This window comes from Narcine bancroftii, chromosome 10, assembly GCF_036971445.1.
Source record: "Narcine bancroftii isolate sNarBan1 chromosome 10, sNarBan1.hap1, whole genome shotgun sequence".
Classification (NCBI taxonomy): domain Eukaryota; kingdom Metazoa; phylum Chordata; class Chondrichthyes; order Torpediniformes; family Narcinidae; genus Narcine; species Narcine bancroftii.
Window position 1 is genome coordinate 40910091 of NC_091478.1, and position 23891 is coordinate 40933981.

At 41.3% G+C, this 23891-nt stretch overlaps 1 protein-coding gene and 1 long non-coding RNA gene across 4 annotated transcripts in view; one reads left to right on the forward strand and one right to left on the reverse strand.

Moving 5' to 3' along the window:
• The window catches only part of LOC138744485 (uncharacterized), a 61612-nt gene extending 59713 nt beyond the window's left edge, over positions 1-1899 (reverse strand). Inside the window, exon 1 of one of the 2 annotated variants that reach the window (XR_011345568.1) lies at positions 1233-1899. This is a non-coding gene — a long non-coding RNA (uncharacterized lncRNA). The remainder of the gene's footprint in view (positions 1-1232) is intronic. The other variant, XR_011345567.1, reaches the window with a different exon arrangement.
• Positions 1638-22159, forward strand: cdk1 (cyclin dependent kinase 1). 2 transcript variants are annotated; one of them, XM_069900731.1, is made up of 8 exons: positions 1638-1711; positions 9487-9543; positions 10390-10546; positions 13227-13350; positions 14845-15015; positions 17059-17222; positions 20575-20713; positions 21826-22159. In XM_069900731.1, exons 2-8 carry the CDS (start codon positions 9501-9503, stop codon positions 21937-21939), a joined length of 912 nt encoding a protein of 303 aa, XP_069756832.1. In that variant the 5' UTR covers positions 1638-1711; positions 9487-9500; the 3' UTR covers positions 21940-22159. The 2 variants fall into 2 exon arrangements, with proteins under 2 accessions (XP_069756832.1, XP_069756833.1); XM_069900732.1 differs by lacking the exon at positions 1638-1711 and adding an exon at positions 1870-1918.
• The last annotated feature ends 1732 nt before the right edge of the window (positions 22160-23891 follow it).

Genomic DNA, 23891 nt, shown 5'->3' on the forward strand with positions numbered 1-23891 from the left:
AATGGCACCTTCAACATGATCCCACCACTGGACCCATCTTCCCCTCTCCACCTTCTGCTGGGACCACTCACTCTGTGACTCCCTCATCCACTTATTCCTTCCCATTAATTGCCCCCTTGCCACCTTACCCTATGGCCTCATGTACTGTCAAACTAAGATCACCCGTAAATTGGAGGAGTAACACCTAATTTTCCTTCTGCGTACTCTCCAACAGATGGCATCAATTTCTCCAGTTTCATGTAGCCCTCTCTCTGGTCCGCCTCTCTTCCCTGTCCTTCTTACCTCCATTCCTCCAGCTCTCCATCCCTTTCCCTCTCCATTCAGAATCTATTGTCATGAACAAGTCACATAATTCAGTGTTTTGCAACAGTGTCCTAGTAATTTATATTTATCATTTATATTTTGAACCAGCTTAGAACAATAATATATAAAAAATATAAAAATAGTAGTGCAGGAAAAGTAAAGCTGTATCTTTGGTTCAGTCAGAGCCATCCATCCTCCCTTCCCCAACACACTGGTTTGCTGGTGTGCCCTCTCTCCCGTATTCACCTATTACCTCCTGCCTTTGGGCCTGTGTTCCTCCACCCTCCACCATTTTATTCAGGGGCCTGTCTGAATTTTTCTCATTCCTTGATGAAGGGCTCAAGCCCAAAACATCGACTATATATCTTTACCTTTGCCATATAAAGTACACTGTTTGACCCAAGTTTCTCCTTACACTTTGAAGTGTTTTACTTCAATCAGGACTTTCGTGTTTGACTTCTGATCTGATTAGAAGTCAGTATTTTATCAGGGTGTTTCCATTATGAATCTGATCTTTTGGGTCCCTCATGATATTCAAGGTATGTCTACTGGAAAATGAAATACGATAAATTTTAAATGAAAACAGTTAACACAGTTGCATTCTTTGAACATATCCAATTCTGGCTATCCATCCCATAGGGTGATGATGGTTTGTGGGGTTTGATGTGAGGATGCCCCACTCCTCTGAAAGGATGTGTGTGAATAGACACATACAAGGTAAAGAGTGTACAACAGGCTTTAATCCACAAAGACTTCCACAGAGCCAGGCTGGCTGTGGCTGCAGCAACTCTGAGGGAGGCCGGCGCAGGCTTATATCCCGGAGGGTGATTGACACCCTGACCGGGTGGGGTTTGATCCCTTCAGGTCGACCTGACCCCTTACACTCCTGCAGGTACAGAGGTTGCCCCCCTGCAGTAGGCCAGACCCACCTTCCCTCTCGACATCCCCTCCCGGATCCTGAGGCAGGGTGAGTGCCAAGATAGCTGCGGGAAGCTCTGTTGCAGTGAACGGACAGACCAAGCTTCAATGCCCTTTCCGCGCTTCACGGCACGTGTTTGCCCGATGGCCATTGGCCCTACCAGCATGAACAGTGCCTGAGGCAGGTTCGGGCCTGCTGCGTCCTCCTGTCTTGCTTTATTTTATAATGGCTTCTGGAATGTGTTTAACGCAGTTGCCACAAGTTGACTTGGGCTGCTGTTCAACTTCGGGGAAGCCCATCCGCCGACTTGCCAGTCACCTTTCCCCGTCTGCGCCTGCGCCCACGCTCTTTGGACGGCGAAGGACCCGGCCCTCAATTCCGATTGGTCGCTTTGAAACCAAATGGTGGCGCTGATTGGCGGCCGGTTTGAATCGGCGGCGGTTGGAGGGAGTCGGTGAGATTCAGGCGGCGGCGGTGGCGGCGGGAGCGGTGAGAGTGCTCGAGGCCCGAGTCGCGGAGGGAGACGGGGGTGGGGAAGGGGAAGGCAGGCGACTTGGTTACGGTCTGGTGGGTGGCAAGCACCGGAGCTCCTCGCAGACTCTTGAGTGCGCAGGTTGGGGAGGGGTGGGGGGGGGGGGGGGACGTGGGTCTCATCCGTTCAAGGCCGTGAACGGAGCCGCAGCCTCTCTCACAACGGTAGAGCTTCAGCTTTTAATCCACCCTTCGGGTATTCGGGCAGTTGCTGGAAGGGATGGGGGCTCCGGAGGCCTCTTGTCTGGCCGCCTGGGCTCATATTTGTGGTGTGCGGGCAATGCCTTTCATCCCCTTTAACGTTCTCAAGCTGGAACAATGCGAGGTGGGGGGGAGAGGGGGAGAGTGAGGGGGAGAGTGAGGGGGAGAGTGAGGGGGAGAGTGAGGGGGAGAGTGGGGGGGAGAGTGGGGGGGAGAGTGGGGGGGAGAGTGGGGGGGAGAGTGGGGGGGAGAGTGAGGGGGGGAGTGGGGGGGAGTGGGGGGGAGAGTGGGGGGGGGAGGGAGGGAGAGTGGGGAAACACTAGAGACATTTGATTTGAGAAGAAGTTTCTGGTGTTCTGGTCCATTCAAATTCGAAAGGAATTGCTGACCCTCGGAAGGTCTATCAACCTTCCTGGGGGAAACTTTCTGAGGAATAAACATGTTGCTTTTAAGTTGGGTGAGGTGTTCTCGTATCCCTGGAAGGCGTTTTAAATGGAAAGTTTTTAAAAACTGCAGGTACTGGGAATCGTGAACTGAAAACCAGATGCAGGGTAGTCCAAATTGTAAGGAGAAACCGAAATGAGGTTTCTGATTGCAACCCCTTTCTTAGGATGGGTATGGAGAGAGGAAATAAGCTGGCATTAAGTTGGGGGGGGGGGGGGAGAGGGTGATAGATTTTATAACGGGAGATCTTCGATGGGACCCATGATCAGTAGGGTTAAGCCATACCAGTCATTTGGTTAATTTAATGGAGGCAGTTAGGGAGAGAGGAAAAAAATGCTGTAAAGTGTGAATGCTTAATGTAGGCAATTAAGTAAATGTTCTAAAATGCACATGGCCCCCAGTCAGCTGGAGGAACTGAGTCAGGTAGCATCCGTGAAAAGCAAAAGATGATCAATAGTTTGAGCTGAAACCCTTCATCAGCAAAAGCAAGGAAAAGGCAGGTGCTTGAATAAAAGTGGGAGAAGATAGAGCACAGGTTGAGGGGGCGGAGGGGGGGAGTTTGTGATAAAAGAAGCTAGGAAGTGATAGCAGAGGACTGAGGAAAATGCACTCTGATGGGAGAAAGGAAGGGAAGAGGGTGGGGAACTGGAGGAAGGTAGGTTTGTGCAGGGGCAAAGGGAAGGAAAGCAGAAAGTGGAATTGGTCCAGGGAAATGATGTGATGGGGTGTTGATTGAGAAGGGGAAGGTTACTGGAAATTGATTTTGATGTCGTCTGGTGGAAGACTGCCAAAATGGAATTCAAGGTGCTGTTCCAATTTGTGAGTCCCAACCTGGGGAGATGTGTACTAGAGAGGAACCAAATGAATTTTCAACTCTCCTCAAATTTAAACTTCCACTCTGCCCTTTCTTGATCTGTCTCCCTCTCAGGGGGCAGACTATCAGCTAACATCTTTTACAAACCAGACTCTTGTAAGAATGCTATTGCTTTCACTCAATTCCTCCATCTCGGCTGCATCTGTTTGCATAATGAGGTTTTCCACTCTTGGACAACAGAGATCTTCAGTGAAGAAGGGTGATGTGGTTAGGTGAGACATAAGCTAGAGATTAGGGGTGAAATGTAAAATGTTCAAATGGAACACCAGAGAGAAACTAAACAGAGTGTGAAATGAAGTGTGAATGTGGGCTTGATTTTGACATTTAAGGGAAAAAAATTAAGTACATGAATGGGAGATCTGGGTGCAGTCAATGGGACGAGGCAGAGTAATAGTTCAGCATGGACTAGATGAGCTGAGGACCCTTGTTTCTGTGGTGTTGTGTACTATGGTTCTTTTCCAATGCTATCAATGCAGCCCTCACTTGCATCTCCTTTTCCCCACACATCTGCCCTCAACTCATTCTCCACCCCACCACAAAACAGGGTTTCCCCTTGTCCTTGCTTACCATCCCACTCACCTCCAATAATATCCCACTTTCCATTGCATCTTTGCCTCTCTATTTTCCATAGGGATCACTCTCCATGACTCCCTTGTGTGACAGAGTATATAGATATATTTTTGGGAAATAAATTGGGAAAGGTTTGTTATAGTAGGTTACATACAAACACTAAAACAGATCTTATTTGAAATATTGGAGCTCTGCCAATGCATGTTGGCTCCACTGCTTTTGCAAGAGCTTTGGAGAGTGCCCAAGAGACTTCACTAATCGATTGTTGCTTATAAAAGGCAACAGATAAAAGATCTTGTTGGAACAGCAGATTGTATGGAGCTGTTTGAGGAAGGTTGTGTGGTTTTGCAAGCAGAGAGAGTCAAACAGGCTTTCTCTCAGAGAGAGAGAGAGATGGAGGGAGGGAAGACAGGGAGAGAGAGAGAGACATACACACAGATCATTTCTACAGTGTTACAGCCAGTGACTGGGACAGGACAAGCTGGCAAGCTTATGGAAACCCCCATGCGGAAGACAGGTTGTAAGTGCTTGATTCAGTCTGGTCAAAGCCTTTGTAGTTCATGCAAGAGGAGAGGACTGGCTGTCTCATGTTTCACTTGGAATAAGAGAAACAAAAAGGCACTCTGGTGATCTGGAAGAAAGAGGTTATCATATGGAGAACCCTGAAGGGGGCAAGTTTCGTCAGCAAGATGTCCAAAGAGGGTGGACTTGGGAGAGCCAGTGGATGTGGTGTATTTGGACTTCCAGAAGGCCTTTGATAAGGTACCGCACGGGAGTCTAGTGGGCAAGATCAGGGAGCATGGTATTGGAGGTAAGGTGCTGACATGGATAGGAAATTGGTTAAGAAATAGGAAACAAAGGGTTGGGGTAAGCGGGTCTTTTTCAGGATGTGACGAGTGGAGTGCCGCAGGGATCGGTATTGGGTCCTCAGTTGTTTGTAATTTATGTAAATGATTTGGATGAGGGGGATTATTAATAACTTTAGCAAATTTGCAGATGACACGAAACTGGGTGGCGGTGTGAGGAGGATGTCAGGAAAATGCAGAGGGACTTGGACAGGTTGGGGGAGTGGGCTGCTGAATGGAAGATGACGTTCTATGTAAGCAAATGTGAGGTTATCCATTTTGGGGGCAATAATAGGAAAGCTGAGTATTATTTAAATGGAGACAAGCTAGGGAGTGGGGAGGAGCAAATGGATCTGGGAGTACTTGTTCACCAGTCACTGAAGACTAGCATGCAGGTTCAGAAAGCTGTGAAGAAGGCAAATGGCATGTTGGCTTTCATAAAGAGGGGATTGGAGTATAGGAACAGAGACGCCCTTCTGCAGTTGTACAGGGCCCTGGTGAGACCCCACCTGGAGTATTGCGTCCTGTTCTGGTCTCCAATTTTGAGGAAGGACATACTAGCTATAGAGAGTGTGCAGTGCAGATTTACAAGGTTAGTTCCAGGGATGGCGGGGTTGACATATGCTGAAAGCCTAGAAAAACTTCACTTGTATCCGATGGAGTTTAGAAGGATGAGGGGGGACATGATTGAGGTATACAAAATTAACAGGGGGATAGACAGGGTGAAGTCGGATTACTTGTTCCCAATGATGGGGGAGACGAGGACTAGAGGGCATAGTTTAAGAATACAGGGTAGGCCCTTTAGGACAGAGATGAGAAAACATTTTTTTTACCCAGAGAAGTGTGAATCTGTGGAATGCTCTGCCACAGAGGGTGGTAGAGGCAGATTCGCTGGTTATGTTCAAAAGAGAGTTAGATAAGACTAGTGGGCAAAGGAGTAAGGGTTATGGGGATAAGGCTGGAAAGGGGTACTGATGGTAGTGATCAGCCATGATCTGTAAAATGGCAATGCTGGCTCGACGGGTCAAAGGGCCTACTCCAGCTCCTATTGTCTATTGTTGTACAACAAATCTCTCTGAAAACTGACAAGAACCTTCCTGAGCTGTAAAGCACCAAAGCCTTATGAATTTTATAAATGTTAAATTCTGTGCACAGTATAAGAATTGCCTGCAACCAGTGAACTTGGAGGAATGAGAAGTGAGATTGGACTGTGAACCAAAGAACTTTTCTGAACTTACACACACATTATATGTGCATGTAGAATTAGAAGGGGGTTGTTAGGTTAGTTAAGCTAAAGTTTGATTCTATTTTCATGTTTAAAGATAATTAAAAGCAACTTTTGTTTAAGTAACCATTTATCTTGGTGAATATCTATGGCTGCTGGATTTTGGGGTCCTCTGACTCGTAACACTTGTCCACTTGCCCCTTCCCATTAATCACCCTGCCCCAGCGCACATTCCTATGACTGCACCAAGTGATGCACCTGTATCTATAAACTCCCATCACCACCTTTCAGGGTCTCAAAAAGTCCTTACAAGTGAGGCAACATGTCATCTGTGAATCTGTAGGGTTCATTTGCTATATCTGGTGTGGCCTCTTCAAAAAACTGCAGTACATAAAAGGGCTGGAGAAATTCAGCAGGTCACCCAACACCCATACAAAGACCCAGGAGATGGGAAGCGAAGAAGTGTAGTCAAGTTATAGTGGGTTTATAAAAATGTCTGTAGTTTCCTGAAATGGAGACTGGGCAATTGGGAAAGGAGAGAGAGTTGCCAGATATGGTCCAAATGAATTTAACGTCAAGGTAGATGTTGGCAGGAAAGTTGTCAAAATTAACAAATTCATGCGTGCAGGAAGCAGCACCAATGTAGTTGACAATGTAACACAGTTGAGGAACCTTGCCTGTTAGGCTTACTCCATTGATCCTTGTATCTAACGAAAAGACACTCAAGTACTCTTAGTGCATATTGGATTTGGAGAAAATGGACTGCCCAGATAAGTTATTGAAGGTGAGTACAAGTTCTTCCAGGCACAGGAGGAGGGTGGTGGAGGGAGACTGGTTAGGGCTGTTATTAAGAAGCTGAGTCTTGAGGCCTTTATTTTTATGGAGATCGAACTATATTGGGATTAGGTGTCCATGTAAAAATGGGACAGACCAGCCCAGGAGACTGTCAGTGATGGAGGTGTCCTGGATTTAGATGGAGGGGTCTGGACTAAGGGGGAATAAATGAATTTGAGGCATGATGGGGCAGTTGGTTTTGTGGGCTCTGGTTAGGAGGTAGATCCAAACATTGTTTGGAGGGGGGGGAAACAAGGTGAAAGAATTGACGGTTGATGATGGTAGCCTGATGTTGCTTGGTGGGGTTCTGTTCAAGGGTTAAGCTGGAAGAGGTGCCTGAAAGCTGTTGTCTAGTTTGGTCAAGGTCGAGGCCAATGTGCCAGACAATAACTGCATTATCCGTGTCTGCTCCTCTCTCCTTTATTCAACTATCATCTGCCAATCTGTGCTCCTGTCCATTATTTGGCCATCTACCTGTTTCTTGCTATTCTCGGTGAAGGGTTTAGTCTTGAAACTGATTGTTTTCCCTTTCATGAATGCAACCTGACCTGTGAAGTTCCTCCTGCATTTTGTGTGTTCCTCCAGTTTTTCAGCAGCTGTGGTCTTCTATTTAAACCAGTAAATTAGGCTGTACTCATGGAGGGAGAAAAATGAAGCAACACTACAGATGATTTGGGTGGTTCTGGTGTTGCTTGAAGTCTAACATCTGATGTTGAATCTGGAAGGCTTCATTATCTTCAGATAGATGAGATGCTGTTTCTCAAGTTAACGTTGGATGCTGTAACTGTACAGAGGTGTGAAGAAACAAGTTTGACAGGTCCTAAGAGCAGTGAGTCTGAACATAGGCTAACTAAACAGTAATCCATATTTACATGGTGGGGGAGATTACAACAGGGATTAAAAAACAAAGGTGTGTAGGATCTTTGTTTTCATTTCATAATTGTCTAATGATCTGTAGCAGAAAGTGATCGGAGTAACTTTATTTGCTGTTTTCTTTCAAAGAAGCAGTGATGAGCAACAAAAATAGTTTCCTGTAAGACTGTTTATTGAGAAAAAGTTTCTGGTAGTAGTGTTGGTTTTGATCAAACTTAAATTACCAGTGGCATTAATGTGATGCTTCAGATTTAGAGTAATTTTTAGGTTCTAACATGTAATCCTACTAGAACCCCTGAAAAGGCTGAGATATCTGTCACTGAGCGTGACATCAGAACATCATTCAAAAGGGTGAACCCTTGCAGGGTGTCAGGCCCTGTCGGCGCAGGACAGGGTACTGAAAATCTGCGCTGACCAACCAGCTGGAGTGCATGGGCATTTTCAACCTCTCATTCCAGCAGTCAGCGGTTCCCACCTACTTCAAAAGGGCATCAATTATCTTGGTACTCAAGAAGAGTAGTGTGCCCAGTAGCACTAACTTCTACTGTGATGAAATACTTCGAGAGGCTAGAATTAACATGTACCTAAGTAATGATCTGGACCCACTACAATTTGCCTATCGTCTCAATCATTCCATTGCAGACGCAATATTGCTGGCTCTCCACTCAGCTCTGGATCACCTCGAAAACAGCAACTCATACATGTGGCTGCTCTTCATTGACTGCAGTTTGGCCTTCAATACCATTATTCTCTTAGTGCTGATCAAGAAGCTACAAACTCTAGGCCTCTGTTACCCCACCTCAGCAACTTTCTCATTGGGAAAACCACAGTCAGTACGAATTGGAAACAACATCTCCTCACTGATCATCAGCATGGGCGCACCCCAAGGATGCATGCTTAGCCCACTGCTCCACTCGTTATACCCACAATTCCAATCCCATCTACAAGTTTGCCTATGACACCACAAGTGTTGGCAGAATCACAAACTGCAATGAGGAAGTGTACAGAAGGGAGGCAATCAGCTTGTTGAATGATGTAATGGCAACAACCTTGCACTCGTGTCAGCAAACCAAGGAAATGATTGTGGACTTCAGGATGAAGTCAGGGGAACATGACCTAGTCCTCATCGAGACCTCAGTAGTGGAGAGAGTCAAGAACTTCTATTTCCTGGGTTTCAACATCTCCGACGATCTGTTCTGGAGCCTCCATGTTGATGCAATCTCAAAGAAGGCTCGCCAGCAGCTATACTTTGTGAGATGTCTGAAGAGATTTGGTATGTCTCCAAAGACTCTCATAAACTTCTACAAGTGTACTGTAGCGAGCATTCTGGCTGGTTGCATCTCTGCCTGAAATGGAGGCGCCAACTCTCAGAACAAAAATAAACTCCAGAGGGTTGCTAACTCGCCCTGCAACATCACATGAACCAGACTTCACTCTATTGAGGACCTCTACATGAGGCGGTGTCTTGAAAAAATTTTTTTTTAAAAATGCAGCTTCTATCCTCAAAGACCCTCACCACCCAGGCCATACCCTCTTCACACTGCTACCATTGGGGGGGAGGGGGGTGAAGGTACAGAAGCCTAAAGATCAGCACTCAGTGACACAGACAGTTTCTTTTCTGCTGCCATTAGATTCCTGAATAATCAATGAACCAAAGATACTGCCTTACTTTTCGTGCACTATTATTTTAATTTTTTTATAATAATGTCAAAAGATGATTATAATATGAATGTTTGCACTATGTAAAACATTGAATTTCATGATTTGTTCATGACAATAAATTTTGATTCTATTGTTGGATTGAACATTATAAATTGAAATCTATTCGTTGTGTAATGTCATTTGTAAATATCTATTTTGTTAACAGGCTGAAGTGTGAACATGAGTATGGATGATTATGTGAAGATAGAGAAAATTGGTGAAGGTGAGAAACATTTTCAAAGCTTAATATTTGAGGATCTGGAACAAAATGCTTGCGTTGGCTTTGAACAAGCAGGCAGTGCATCCAATCCAAGTTATCAAATGCTTCAGATCCAATTTCTCCCAATTTTCAGAAATAAATATACAACAATTATTAAGTTCTTCACTGCAATGAAATTCCTTCATATGTCCCATCAGCATTTTCAATCAAAATTTCAATTTTATCTATGAAGTGAAGTTGGGGCATGTGGTTGAAAGGTTAGTCAGAGATTAAAGAACAGAATTAAAAGGTTAAATGATGTAGAACTTGAGACCAAGGTAGCAAAGAGCAAATCAATTCAAATTCAAGGTGTTCAGAGATTGGAATTGGGAGTGGCACAAGTTGGAAGATATATGTTCCTTTAATCTTGTTCAGGAAGAAATGAGTACATTCAGGAGGCAACAATGCATTAAAAGACTTTAGAAAGGAAGAGGCAGTAGAGATGGGATAGTAATCTACAGGAATAGATGTTTGAAATTTTATTTTAAGTTTGTGGCAACATATTTGGAAGAGTGGAGAGAAATTCAAGAGGCATTAGTAATATCAGTAGATGTAGTAGCTAGGTTATGAAAATGGGCAAAGGAGATAAATTTGTGAACAGAATAAGCTTGGAGAGGCCATGGGGAGAGTTGAACAATCTAAATAATAGTCCCATGGTGGGTGGAAGGAAAACTGAATTTATAGCAATTAATTATTAACTCATCATTGCAATTTTCTGGAAAATTACTGGAATTCTTTTCTACTCGAATCAATTTTTGTTTTGCTGAATTCATTGTTTCCTTGAGAAAAATGTTAATTTGTATTTTTAAGGTACCTACGGGGTTGTTTATAAAGGTCGTAATAAAACTACCCAACAGATAGTGGCCATGAAGAAAATCCGATTGGAGAGTGAAGAGGAAGGTGTTCCCAGCACTGCAATCAGAGAGATCTCTCTCTTGAAAGAACTTCAACATCCTAATGTCGTGTGGTGAGTGCGGTGCTTTAAACTTAGAGACCAGATATTTCTATTTGGTGTATTGAGTGTATCAAGATTCCTTGCAGTTATCCATTGGGTTACTTCAGTTCCTAATGGAAAATTTTGATTTCTTCCAGGAGTTTGTAAATCTGAAACTTGAGTGCTTTGCTAAATGCTAAATGCCTACGCACATGAGTTAATGAATAGAGTCCTAGAAATAGTAATGGCACTGGTTTTCAGTTGGCATTTAAAACTAGCCAGAAAATATTGTGGAGAACTGAAATGGTTTACGAGCTATGGGTATAATGTGCCAAGGAATCGCACTTAGATGTGCATTTAATAGATGTTTTACAAATTTTGATTTCAAACATTTGAATAGGAGAATAACAATGCTCCATTTGCAATGATCCAAAAAAAATTTGCTAGTGAGCGAAAACTGAACTAATTTTTAAATTGACTATGGCTCATGTGTATTTGTACAGATCAAATAATTTTGAGCTTCTCACATGCATTCTTTAATATAAAACATTGATTATAGTATTGAATGGCTGATGGACAGAAACCTGATGGCCACATTAATAGTGTAATAATTGGCTGACCCTTTTTTAAATGTATCCAACTACCAACCTGGGTACAGTCAAAGCAAGAGACCTGCTGATTTATTCTATGCATTTGAAGGTAGTTTGTGATTACCATAATATTTAAAAAAAATGTTTTAATACACCTACTCCTGACATCTTGGCTGCCAACTACAGCTTTGACTCTAGTCGACTGCAACAGGAGTGCCCGGCGTCTTGGTCGCCAACTACCTCCAAGGTCAAGACGCAGGAGCACCCTGCCACTCTCACACTGACTCTCATCTGGGTCCTGGCCATCCTTGGGCTGCAGCTTCCAAAGCAGACTCTCACCACGTGGCACATGATGACATCCACACACACTGCAGTCCTGACCTCACTGCTGGATCCATGAGCTCATCAACCCCCACCACCCCTTACACTTCCTGATATTTCCCCCCCCCCCCTGCACCTCTCCCTACTCTACTCCCATCTCCCCCTCCAAGCTCCTCTCTTCTTCTAAGTCCCCAACCCTCAGTCCCTCTCATCTCTTTTCCCCCCCCCCACCCCCATTTTCTCTCCAGTGATTCCCCTACCCTCCAAATACTCTGACCTCCCTAGCCCTCCAGCTCCCACCTACCCTCAACCCTCTGGCTCCATCCGCTCCTGAATTGGACAGCTTCATTTTTACTATAGATGTCTAATCCCTTTACACCTCCGTCCCTCATAGAGAACATGTCAAAGCACTGTTTCTTTCTTAACAAGAGACCCAACCAGTCACTCTCCACCACCACCCTTTTCTGCCTAACAGAACTTGTTCTCACAATTAATAACTTCTCCTTTAACTCCTCACTTCCTTCAAATCAAAGGAGTAGCCACGGGTACCTGCATGGTGCCCCACATACTTCCCAGCTATGCCTGCTTTTTTGTGGGTTTTCTGGAGCAAGCCTACACAGGCAAGGCCCATCAACTCTTCCTCTGCTATATTGACAACGATGATGAGCTTGTCAACTTCATTTGCTTTGCTGCCAAATTCCACCCTGATCTCACGTTCGTCTGGTCTGACAGCACTCTCTTGAACTTTCTGTCTACATCTCGGGAGACCAACTTTCCACCAACATATTTAACAAACCCACCAACTCCCACAATTACCTCCACCTCACTTCCTCACACCCAGTCTCTTGCAAGGATTCTACTTCCTTCTCGCAATTTTCTGTCTCTGCTGCATCTGCTCCCAAGATTCGGTCTTTCAGTTCAGATTATCTGAAAGGTCTGCCTTCTTCCACAAACATGGTTTCCCCTCCACTCAGCCCTCAACTGCATCTCCTCAATTTCCTGCTCATTTGCCCTGCTCCCAAAGGCAGCAAACACAGGATTTATCCCACCAACCCACCCCCTCCCCACCCAGGCCTCTTCCCCATGTGGTCACAGGATGTGCAACATTTGTGCCAACATCTCGTTTGGGGCCCCAAACCATCCTTTCAGGCAAAGCAACTCTTCACTTGTGTATCCATGGGAATGACCTATTGCATCCAGTGCTCCCTTTGTGGCGGTCTCTACATCGGAGAGACTGGGCACACATTGGGAGGTCGCTTTGCTGAGCACCTTTGTTTTGTCTGCAACCCAGTGGCCAGACATTTCAATTCTGCATTCCACTCCCATACTCGCATCTCTGACCATGAGCTCTGTACTATCCCACCAAAATCACCTGCAAATTGGAGGGAAAAATTACTTCATTTTCTATCGAGGCACTCCAACTGGATGTCTCTGTCTCTGGTTTCAGCTAACCTCTCCATTCTGCCTCCCTTTGTCATCTTTCCTTTAACTCTCCACCTCTTCCCTCTCTATTTACTGATCCATCCCTCCTCTCTCTGCTTGCTGCTCTGCTCTCCCTCCCTTATCCATCTATTACCCCTGCCTTTGGGACTGCTCCTCAACCACACACCCCCCCAATCATTTGGTTCAGACTCCTGCTGACATTTTTCCACTGTTTGAAGGCTCGATCCTGAAGTGTTGGTTATGTATCATTCTTTGCTATATAAGTACACTGTTGGTCCTGTATTTTTACTTACTCACACCATTATCTTAATGGAGTTGTGAGATTGGTAACAGCAATTTGCATGTTTTTTTTCCTTTAGCCTTCAAGATATACTCATGCAAGATGCAAGACTATATCTTGTATTTGAATTCCTATCGATGGATCTGAAAAAATATTTGGATTCCTTGCCTTCTCGAGAGATGATGGACCAAATGCTAGTTAAGGTATCGTAGTACATGCATATTGAAGTTTTTTGGCATGGATTAGTGGGACAAATTGAAAATTATTAGTGTTTTAATTTAAAGTGGCATATCTAAACTTCATTGTTTAGGTTCCTTGTAATATCTGACTGTCTTTATTGATTATAACCTTTTGCATATTTTCATGTTCTCTGATTAATTGTTCTAGTCTTTGTCTATGATATTAATATAGTATTGACATAATTGATGTTGCACGTGCCAATTAATTTATCTGATTTTCAGATTGCTGTATTTCATTGGTGAAGCTGAAGGTTTTTAATCTTTGGAAAAACTTTTTTTGGGGGGGGGGGGGAAAGCACATTTTACTTTCAATTATGCATCTTTGCCATTGTCAGCTATTAGGCTCAATCTAATTTGTATTTTGTTCATTCCACTGCGAAAGATGCCTCCAAGAAATTATTAATAAATCATAAATTTTATTAATCTCAAAATTGTCCATGATGTTTCTGGTAAAGTTACATATCTAAAAGTGGGAAAGGTCATCACCTCCAGTTCCCTCCCCTGGCTACTTTCCCCACATGTATAATGTAAATTAACCTTTTATTTTGGCTTTGATAAAGGTTTCAGACCCCAAATGTTGACTGACCATTTCTACCTATGGATGCTGTTTAACCCACTAAGTTCCTCTGCACAAAATAATGTTTATTTTCATAGTTATTTTATAAAAACTTCCAGAATTGATTCAAGTAAAATATTTCCTTCAGAGATGGATCTGATGTCTGTGAAGTGAAAGATGGTTGTGATTGGCATTTGGGTATTAAATTTGATATGCATTGATGCACAGCTATGTGTTGCCTGAGTTGTGGCCCTTTTAATTGTAGTTTTTAATTTGACTAGATGTTGCTGGTAAGGCCTGTACTTGTTATCTATCTCCAATTGTCACGGAACTGAATACGTTTCTGAGCTGCATCACTTTTAATATTGCATGGGATAAGCTGGGAAAGCATAGCAATTTTCTTTTCCTGAAGAATATTAATAAACTAGGTTTTTGTTTTGCTAGCAGTTCAAAGTTCCATCATTGCAAATTTGCACTTGTTTCTGGGTGCTGGTTTCGTTTACTTAGTTTTGAGATGCAACACAGTTGTGGGCCCTTCTAGCCCAGGAGCCTGTCCAGTCCAAATAAACCCGTGTGACCAATTAACCTTCTAACCCTATATGTCTTTGGAAAGTGGGAGGAAATTGGAGCACCAAGAGGAAACGTATGGTGAGAGCATATAAAATCCTTATGATGCTGGATTTGAACCCAGGTCATAGGTGCTGTAACAGCATTGTGCTCACTGTACCACCCCATGGTTTAGTTATGCACAATGCCACATTCTGACATTGTTCTATTTGCATTTGTTCCTAACGGTCAAACAAAGCAAATTTTAAGTTTTGAAGGAGGGGTCAGTCTTGCTATCTGTAGATTGAAAATATCTTGGCAGATATTAATGATCGTGCTTTATCTCTCCCTGCTAGAGTTATCTATACCAGATCACACAAGCGATTGCTTTCTGTCACTCAAGGCGGGTTTTGCACAGAGACTTGAAGCCTCAGAATTTACTGATTGATAGTAAAGGAGTTATTAAGTTGGCTGACTTTGGTCTGGCTCGTGCCTTTGGAGTCCCTGTCAGAGTTTATACACATGAAGTAAGTTTAACCAGCCAGTTAGTTCACCGTTATGGATAACAATTTTTGAAACAAAGTTCTTGTGATATGCTAAAATTGTTTTAATGTTCATGCTATCAAAACCTGTGTGTTAAAATTCTGTTTCGTTCACACTTCTCATCTTTGAGTTATTCTGTAGATTGTTCGGTTTGTTTTTGGTTACTTGCTTTCCACTTCTTCGGGGTGTTGATATTTTGAGTAATAACTCTACCTGTGCTATAGGTGCCTAACCTTTTATCTGAGATTCTGAAACCCGGCAACCTCCAAAAACCGGCACTTTTTTTAATATCAATGATATCTGCTCATCAAAGATGGAGTTTGGCACCAAGCATGACCCGACGTGACCCTTGCTCAATTCCCATGTATCCCATCGCATTATGCGTCGCTAATTAGTGGTATCATTACTTTATAAGAACACTACCCATCGAGCATCACCCTTGCTCAACTCGTGTTGGAATATCCTGCATCGTTCCACAAAATAAGCACCTCTAAATCGCTGTATTGACGCCCATCCAGCATCTCAGTGCTTTCAGTCAGCCCGACGGCAGTGACTCAATGGCCATCATTGCTACGTATAATCTGCCATGCAGCTAAAACTGCTGTGTCAGTGTAGGGAGACTGAGAAAGACGCTGTTCCCCTGGTGCTGATACAACAGTGAGGAAAGATGTAGCATAGCTCGGACAGGGTTGGGGAAGAGATGGTGGCGTGACTCGGGCGGGCAGGCTTAAGAGGGCCAAAGTAGATGTCTGGTCCTGGCTTTCCAGATAAAAGGTTAGGCACCTGTATTACATGCTTAGCTGAATCTTTTTCTTCACCTTACTTCCATTCTCTACTCATGGTTTTAACAGCTAATGTTGAGCCAGTTATAATTTTTATTTTTGTAGTAAAATAACCAAAGTTTCTGAAATTTGAATGTGTTGATCTCACTTTTGATATGGAGATAAAAGGAAAATTATATTAGAAATTAGACCTACCTTGTTAAAAATTTTACAATTGTTTATTGCATGCAAAGTCTTGGTCAACACATGAGCTCTAATTGTCAATTGTCCTATGGGGAAAGTGATATATGCTTGAATTGTTTTCATCTCTGTCAGAGATTGAGTGTTGAACTCTTAGAATATAACAGCAGCCATCCAAGCTGAAATGATTTGGGGGCCCTTTTTATATTTACAAATGTGTACTGCATTTTCACTCGTATAATGTGCACACGTGATGGCAGAAAATCATAGATGGTTCAAAAATATTTTTAAATAAAGTACACATGCATTTACTGTGTGGGTGTAGTATTCTAAATTCTGACTGACAAAAGCAATTTTTATTTAAATAGGACATTAGACAAAGCACATGCCAGTATCTACCGCTGTTACTCTCCAGCAATTAATACCCATTCAACACCCTTCTCCCCCCCTACTCAATCACCTATTATAATAGATGATATCCTGCTGCAACACATTTAACCAGCTTTGGAAAGAATCACTTAAATAGATCGAAGACAGACTTCAGAGTTGAGCAGGATTTTAATTCTGATGTTAACTTGATACGTTAATCTCCTCCCTCAGGGATGGGTCTGAGCCATTGACAAGGTGCTGTGCCCTAGCCAGAATGTTCTATTTATAGTTATACCATTGGCATTTGGTACAAAAAGATAGTCCCAAGATCAAAATTTTCCATGCCTGCTGTGTGTTCTTTCAAGGCCAATATTCCCATGCTCACTATAACTTCCCATGCTTGCTATAAATTGCTTGTGTGTCTTTCCCATGGCCACTATAAATTGTGCACGTACTTTCAATGCCGCTATGATATTCCCACGCCTGCTATAAATTGTTGGTTCGACTTTCCCACACCAGCTATTGTGCGCTTTGTTTCAACAAGTAAAAAAAATATTCTTATATAGTGCACACACGCATATAACGCACCTGATTTCTACGATGCGTGTTAAATGCATAAAAATAAGGTGATTTTTTTCACAGTGTTGTGAAGTTTATAAGCCTATAATTAATTCTGAATGTGACTCTACTTAAAAGGTTGTGACACTGTGGTACAGAGCTCCTGAAGTATTACTGGGCTCTGCTCGTTATTCAACTCCTGTGGATATCTGGAGTATTGGTACAATATTTGCTGAAATGGCCACCAAACGACCACTCTTTCATGGGGACTCGGAGATTGATCAACTTTTCAGAATTTTCCGGTATGTCAATGTAGGAGCAATTTATCAATCAACACTGGAGTTGATCTGCAAACACCAACGTGATTTATTCAGAGGTCAACTAAACTGATGCATTAAGAGAATAATCCAGAATGTTTCTGGCTCAATCTTGGCAAAGTATACTGTTGCAGAGCTTGGTATATATGATTGATGTTAAATACAACTTTATATGCAGGTCCTTCCTTTCTGCAGAAGGCCAACATCTGTGTACCATTAATATTTTCCCAACAAGCGGTTCAACTATTCCGACCATCGTCCATAATAAAAAAATTCTATTACTTTTCCCCAACCTAGACTCCATGACTTTCACAACTCTGCAACTTTCTTTGTCTCTTAAATGTCTCTTCCCTCCCTCAAATAATTTGAATTAATATTCTTCATTGCAGCCTGTTTGTGGTGTGATTAGTAGCCTTGTTTTAACATTCTGATTGGAACTGGCTAGGGATTGACAGTACCCAAATCTCCCCTCAACCACCAATTAAAAAAAAATTTTTTTTTTTGTCGAATTACAATATCTCAATGTTAAGAGACTGTTCAGTCAAAGGCCTGGCCAGCTCAGACCTATCCAGTGCTACCTGTCTCCTTGCCATAGCTTATTAAAATCTATCCTTGCCCTGTTACAATTGAAACTTCACTTGCAGTACATTCTGACTCCAACCATTAATTGGGTCTTGAGCTCTCCTCTATCTTGTCCCTTTTTTAGTTCTTTTGGCATCAGTTCTTCAACCTTCCAATGGGAACAGTAGGTTTACTCTGTGTACTTATCATGATTCTAAATACTTCTACAAGATTCCCACTCAATTTCTTTGGAGCAAAAGAGGCGAGCCTCGACTTCTACTGTCCTCAAACGAACTAAACTCTTCATTCTTGAAACATTTCATAACTTTTCCTGTTGTCTTTACATTTATGTGTATTTCTTTCTTTAAATATTTTAATTGAGTTTAACGTATAAGCATACATAATTACGATTACATCAACTATACAAGTAAATACATACCAAAGTGAGAGAGAAAAATGAGTACATAAGAAAATATGCTTAACTACATTAACTACATTAATAGTTACTTATAATAATTTAATCTAGTAATAAACATTTATTAGACTGTTTTATTACAATAATTTTAAAAAACTAATGGACTAAAACTACTCCCTCTAATCAAGGCTACTTTTTAATAATGAAAAAAATCAATAATGTGGAATCACTGGTGACCCGCAGAGAACAGTCAAAGAATTACTGGAACACATAATAATTATTGATTCTTCCAGTTATAAAAAAAATTCTAAGAATGGCCCCATAATTTCATCAATTGAAACTTTCTATCTTTATAATATCTGATTTTCTCTAAATTTAAATAGGACATTACATAATATAACAATTGCATACGAGTAGGTGATTAATCTCCTTTCCATTTCAATAAATAGCTTGTCTAGCTATCAATGTAGTAAAAACTCAGACTTTTTCCAAAGATGCCAATGAAGGTTTATCTGAGTTACGAGAAAAATCAAGCAGCAATTAGCGGACAGGATTCCAAGTTAACCTTGAAAATTGTTGATAGAGATCTTTCCAAAATCTCTAAATTTGGATATTCCCAGAATATATGAATTAGAGAGTCTTCAAAAATTTTACATTTCTCACAAAAAGGATCAATAGCTGCATAGAAATGGGATCATTTAAGTGTAGGTATTAGTACTGTGCACCACCTTAAATTGTAATCACCAATGTGTTACACAAAATGAGGAATCATTAATCAAGCTGAGAGTAGAGTAACAATCTTCATCTGAAAACGTTGTATTCAAGTCTCGTTCCCAATCTTTCTCGATCCTAGCCATTGGGACTGACTTTAAATTCATTAAATTATTATAAATACATGCTGTTATAGACCAAACTGATTTTATTAACTAGGTATTCTTTGATAGGATTAAACAATCATTATCGGGTTGGTATTCCTTCATTGAAAAGCAAAGGCTCTGATTTTGATTTTAAAGTTTTTTGTCATTGTATGCTTCTCTCATTCTGAAAAAAATTTGTTCAAATATTTTACGCATGTTATAACCTCATTTAATCTATGGTCTTTGAAAAGACATCAAATAATAAGCTGATTGAAATTCAGATGTTTGTACTTTTCTCATCAAACCTTCATCACAAAAGTTCAGTGGATTTGCCTTCAACAAATCCATGCAAGTGCAAAAGTAGGAGTCCTTAAATGAGTCCCTGATTGAGTTTGTTGTTGAGGAGTCTGATGGTGGTGGGGGGGGAGCAGCTATTCCTGAACTTGGTGGTGCGAGTCTTGTGGCACTTATACTATACCTCCTTACTGATGGTAGCAACCTTGATGATTGCTGCTGCTCTCCTAACGGCAATCAAACCACAATTAAGAGACTGCTAATTTGGTCCCTGATTATTTCTTAAAATTTCTCTACCACCAGTATACAATGTATGCTGTAATTGATTAATCCCTGTGTGTGTTTCATTTCACAGAGTGCAATGTTTGCAACTTTCCAATCCATGTGCAAATCTTTTATATGTTTGTTATGGCCATGGCCTGTACAATTTTTTTCCTCTCTGCAACCTAACATGCATCTCATCTGGTCCAAGTGATTATCTACTTTAAATAAACCTGTACTGCTTATATTTTCATCCAGGAACCGAGACATCATTCTTGCATCACCTTCCAATATTTAATTTATTTACAATTCAATTCATTTATGTACATAAGATAGGCAACTGTTTGTTTGTCATGTTTAGGCAAAAAAAAGTTGCCAAGTAATCCAGAGCTATTATTAAAATAAAGAGAAGCGGCTTGATCTTGTCACCACATCTAATGTAATTGCCTAATAGCATTTTCAACTCTGGAGCCTTGTATCCACATAACACCACCTGGTTCCAATTGTCCCCAAATTGTGAGCAAGACATTCTTACTCCTGTCCCCTCTAAACCACACTCTCTTTGAGAGTACACATGTAAACAAATAAAGAAATGTGAACATAGTCTTGATCTAGTCCCTTGTTTTAGATGCCTGCTGTGGGAAAGTTTTCTTGATGCCGACTTGAATTATTTTTAAAATCGTTAACTTTGTGATCAGCATGGCTTCCACTTCTGCAAGGTAAAATAGTAATGTATAATCATGGCCACAAAGCTGCCCCGTTGCTATGAATGTCTGAATTATGTAACGGTTAAAGCACTTCACTTAATGGAATTCATTGTAATACATCACCATTGCACTGCTCTAAATTTCTAACCATTAGTATTGCTTGCAATGTCCAATGCAATGTACATACCAGGCAATATTGAATCACCTTTACAGAAATAAAACTTAGTTTTTCTTCCTTTCAGAACGCTGGGTACACCAAACAATGACATTTGGCCAGATGTTGAAACTTTACCAGATTACAAGAATACCTTCCCTAAGTGGAAAGCAGGGAATTTATCCCAAGTGAAGAATATTGATCAGAATGGCCAGGACCTGCTCGCAGTAAGTGGATGTTGCAAACGTGTCTGGTTTTTAAATTTAAATTTGGACATGCAGCATGGCCACAGGCCCTTCTGGCCCACAAACCCATGCCACCTAATTAACCTACAACCCCATATGTTTTTGAAGAGTGGGTGGAAATTGGAGCACCCGGAGGCAACCCACGCAGACATGGGGAGAACGTGCAGACTTCTTGCAGACAGTGCCAGATTCAAACCCATTTCGCTGGTACTGTAATAGCGTTATGCTAACCGCCACATGAACCATGCCACTGATTTCTGCCATTTATGATTAGAATTTTTAATTCTGCACTGGGTTGAGATCTTTGTGCTCCTTGTCATCAGCACTGAACTATACTGTATTACTAATCTTTGCCTTTTATCCATGACTGTTGGCTCACTGATGCAATTTGAGGTTTTTGCGAGGTTAAAAAAAATGTTTTTTTTCTTGTCTGCATCAGAAAATATTTGATTAGTCTGATAACTCTTCAAAGTATCAGAATGAATGGCATCAAAAGTGCAACTCGAGTCAAGGAAATTTGTGTTGTTTGTCGGAGCAAACGTGTAGGAACTGTCCCTTGAATTTAATGTTATTGAGTGTTTATATGTAGGGTTTCATCCATAAGTTAGGTGATCATGACCCAGGGAGAGCCTGCAAGTTCAAAACACTAATTTGTCATGTTTCTACTTTCCAAACCAGCTTGCATTATAGAGGTTGGTAATTGGAAGCAATTGTGGTGTTCTAATTTTTTTGGCAATTTCAATTTAAAAAAAAAACAATTTGCATTAAGGTGCAAACGTCATTGAAAGTGTCAGTAAAGATTGTACTTGGATTCTCCTAAATATAAAATGGAATAAACAGACATGAGTTCAGATAGGTCACTGTGCTCAGGGCACAGGTTTCTGTAATTTATTGTGCTCTTTTGCTAAAATGCAAAAAATGATGTCAAATTTGCTGTCCTTGAAGTAGGATGTTTTTATTGTAGATCTTGCAGTTTTTTTAGTTATTCATGAATCTATGATATTCAATGACCTGGATGTTTTGTTTGTCTAATGTTGCTTAAAATAGTTTCACTTTGTGTGGTTTTTCTAATGTATTGTTTTTCTTTTTACCAGAAAATGTTGATTTATGACCCTCCCAGAAGAATCTGTGCAAAGCAAGCTTTGCATCATCCATATTTCGATGACTTGGATAAGTCCAGTCTCCCTGCCAATATTGTAAGAAATTAATTTCACGCGGTGTCAGTCTGCTTGTTGGTCTATTGGTAATCAACACATGAGACTTTATTTTCAGCTTCTTAAAATCTGGTTACAACTATACCTGTATTGAAAGTTCTGTAGATTTTTCTGTTCATATCAATGTATTTTTCCTTCTGACTTCCTTCCCCTATAATTGCACATTTTTTACTTGTATAACTTGTAAATATAAATAAAAGCGAAATGTACACAATTTTTTGGGATTTGTAAACTGAAACAGAAATTGTTGTAGTGTGAATTTTGTAGACTGGCCAAAGGAGAAATTTTCTTAATTTGATAGAGCAATACACAAAAATGCTGGAGAAACTCGGCCGGTCACATAGCATTTGTAGAAAGTAAAGGGTAACCAATATTGTAGCCCTGAGCCCTTTAAGGTATAAGGAAAAAGCAGGCTCGTGTCTGAATGCAAAGGTTGAGGGGGAGGGGAAGAGCAGAGGGAGGAAGGGCCTGGGAGGATCAGTAGAGGTACTGCCAAACAGAGGCTCCCCACAAATTGGAGGAACAACATGTAGTATTTTGTCGGGCACTCTCCAACCAGATAGCATTATCATTGACCATATTTTTGATAAATCCCTCCCCTATGTCTTCCTTTATTTATCCCTTTGTCTCCTCTCTAGCACCCCACCCCTTTCCATTCAGAAAGCTACTCCCTCCATCACCTCAGCTTTTTTTCACTTCCCTTTCAACCATATCCACGCAAGACCTCTTACTTGCTAACCCCTTCTGCTTCCTATTCTCTGTTTTCCCCCCTCCCACCTCTTTTTTAATTCAGATGCTTACCTGCTGTTTACTCGCATCTTGATTGAAGAAGGGCTCTGGCCCGAAACGTTCATTACCCTTCCTCTGCATGCTGCGTGGCCTGCTGACTTTCTGCAGTACTTTTGTGTGCAGCATCTGCAGCCTTTGCTATTGAACTCCTTAGTTTGAGATTGGATGCTTTTGCTTTATTGAGCAATACCACTTGTACAGTGATGAGTGGAGCAGACGCCTTATTTTAAATTACAATGTTGTTCAATGTTCCTATCATCAATCCAATTCACAGTTGGACATCAAGTAAGCAAATGAGCTTAGCTTTTTTTGTCATGACCAGTAAAAGTTAAATCCAGTGTAACTTGATCTACTGCCGTTACTAATGAAAATGATTCAATGCAGATGTCTTGAGGCTTAGAAGTGTCATCAGATTACTGTAACTTCACTCCAATCATCCATGTGTTTAAGTTAACCAACTAGTTAATTAGTAGGTGATTCAACCTGTTTTCTGCCACTTTAATCATACTGAAGTATAAATGTATTTTAGATTGGCATGTATGAACTAATTTGGAAGCCACCAAGTATGAAATCGTGCTGTCAGCACGTCGGCAGCAATCTTGAGTTCCGTACAGTGAATTTTGAAAGACAAAAGGGAAGTTGTTTGCCTCAAACTCCTCCAAGATTCAATATTTAATGTGTTGAATAGGATTTTTTAAACTTTCATATGAAATTGTACAGTCTTGGCTTGCATTAAGAAATTGAAAGACTCTATCGTGGTATATTTCCTAAACTTTGAAAACTGATTTTCAGTATTTTAAATAACTTATCCTGTTCGTAGTCATGACTTATTAATTTGACTGCTCTGGTGACTTCTGTCAGTCATGCGAACCAGAAGGTTAATAATTTATTTCTTTAAATATGAATATTTTAGCTTGCATTTGAAATTGTTACTACTGTTATAAATATGGATTTGACTACAATATGTACAGTTCTGAAAGCCATAATACCATCTGCAGTGTTTGGGCATGAGTGGACACGTAAGTGTTGGCAGAATGAGCAGGTGTCAATTTTGTGCTAATTTGTCACCATAGATCTTAAAGGTTTTTGTTTGAAGGTCTCCCTGCCATCAATTCTATTTAAAAAGATAATTGACCAAAGCAAAAAAAAATGCTCAT

Coding starts and splice junctions, on each gene's coding strand:
- cdk1 (XM_069900731.1), top strand. CDS start 9,501: ATGAGTATGGATGATTATGTGAAGATAGAGAAAATTGGTGAAG. Junction 10,547..13,226: donor CAACATCCTAATGTCGTGTG/GTGAGTGCGGTG, acceptor TTTTTCCTTTAG/CCTTCAAGATATACTCATGC. Junction 13,351..14,844: donor TGGACCAAATGCTAGTTAAG/GTATCGTAGTAC, acceptor TCTCCCTGCTAG/AGTTATCTATACCAGATCAC.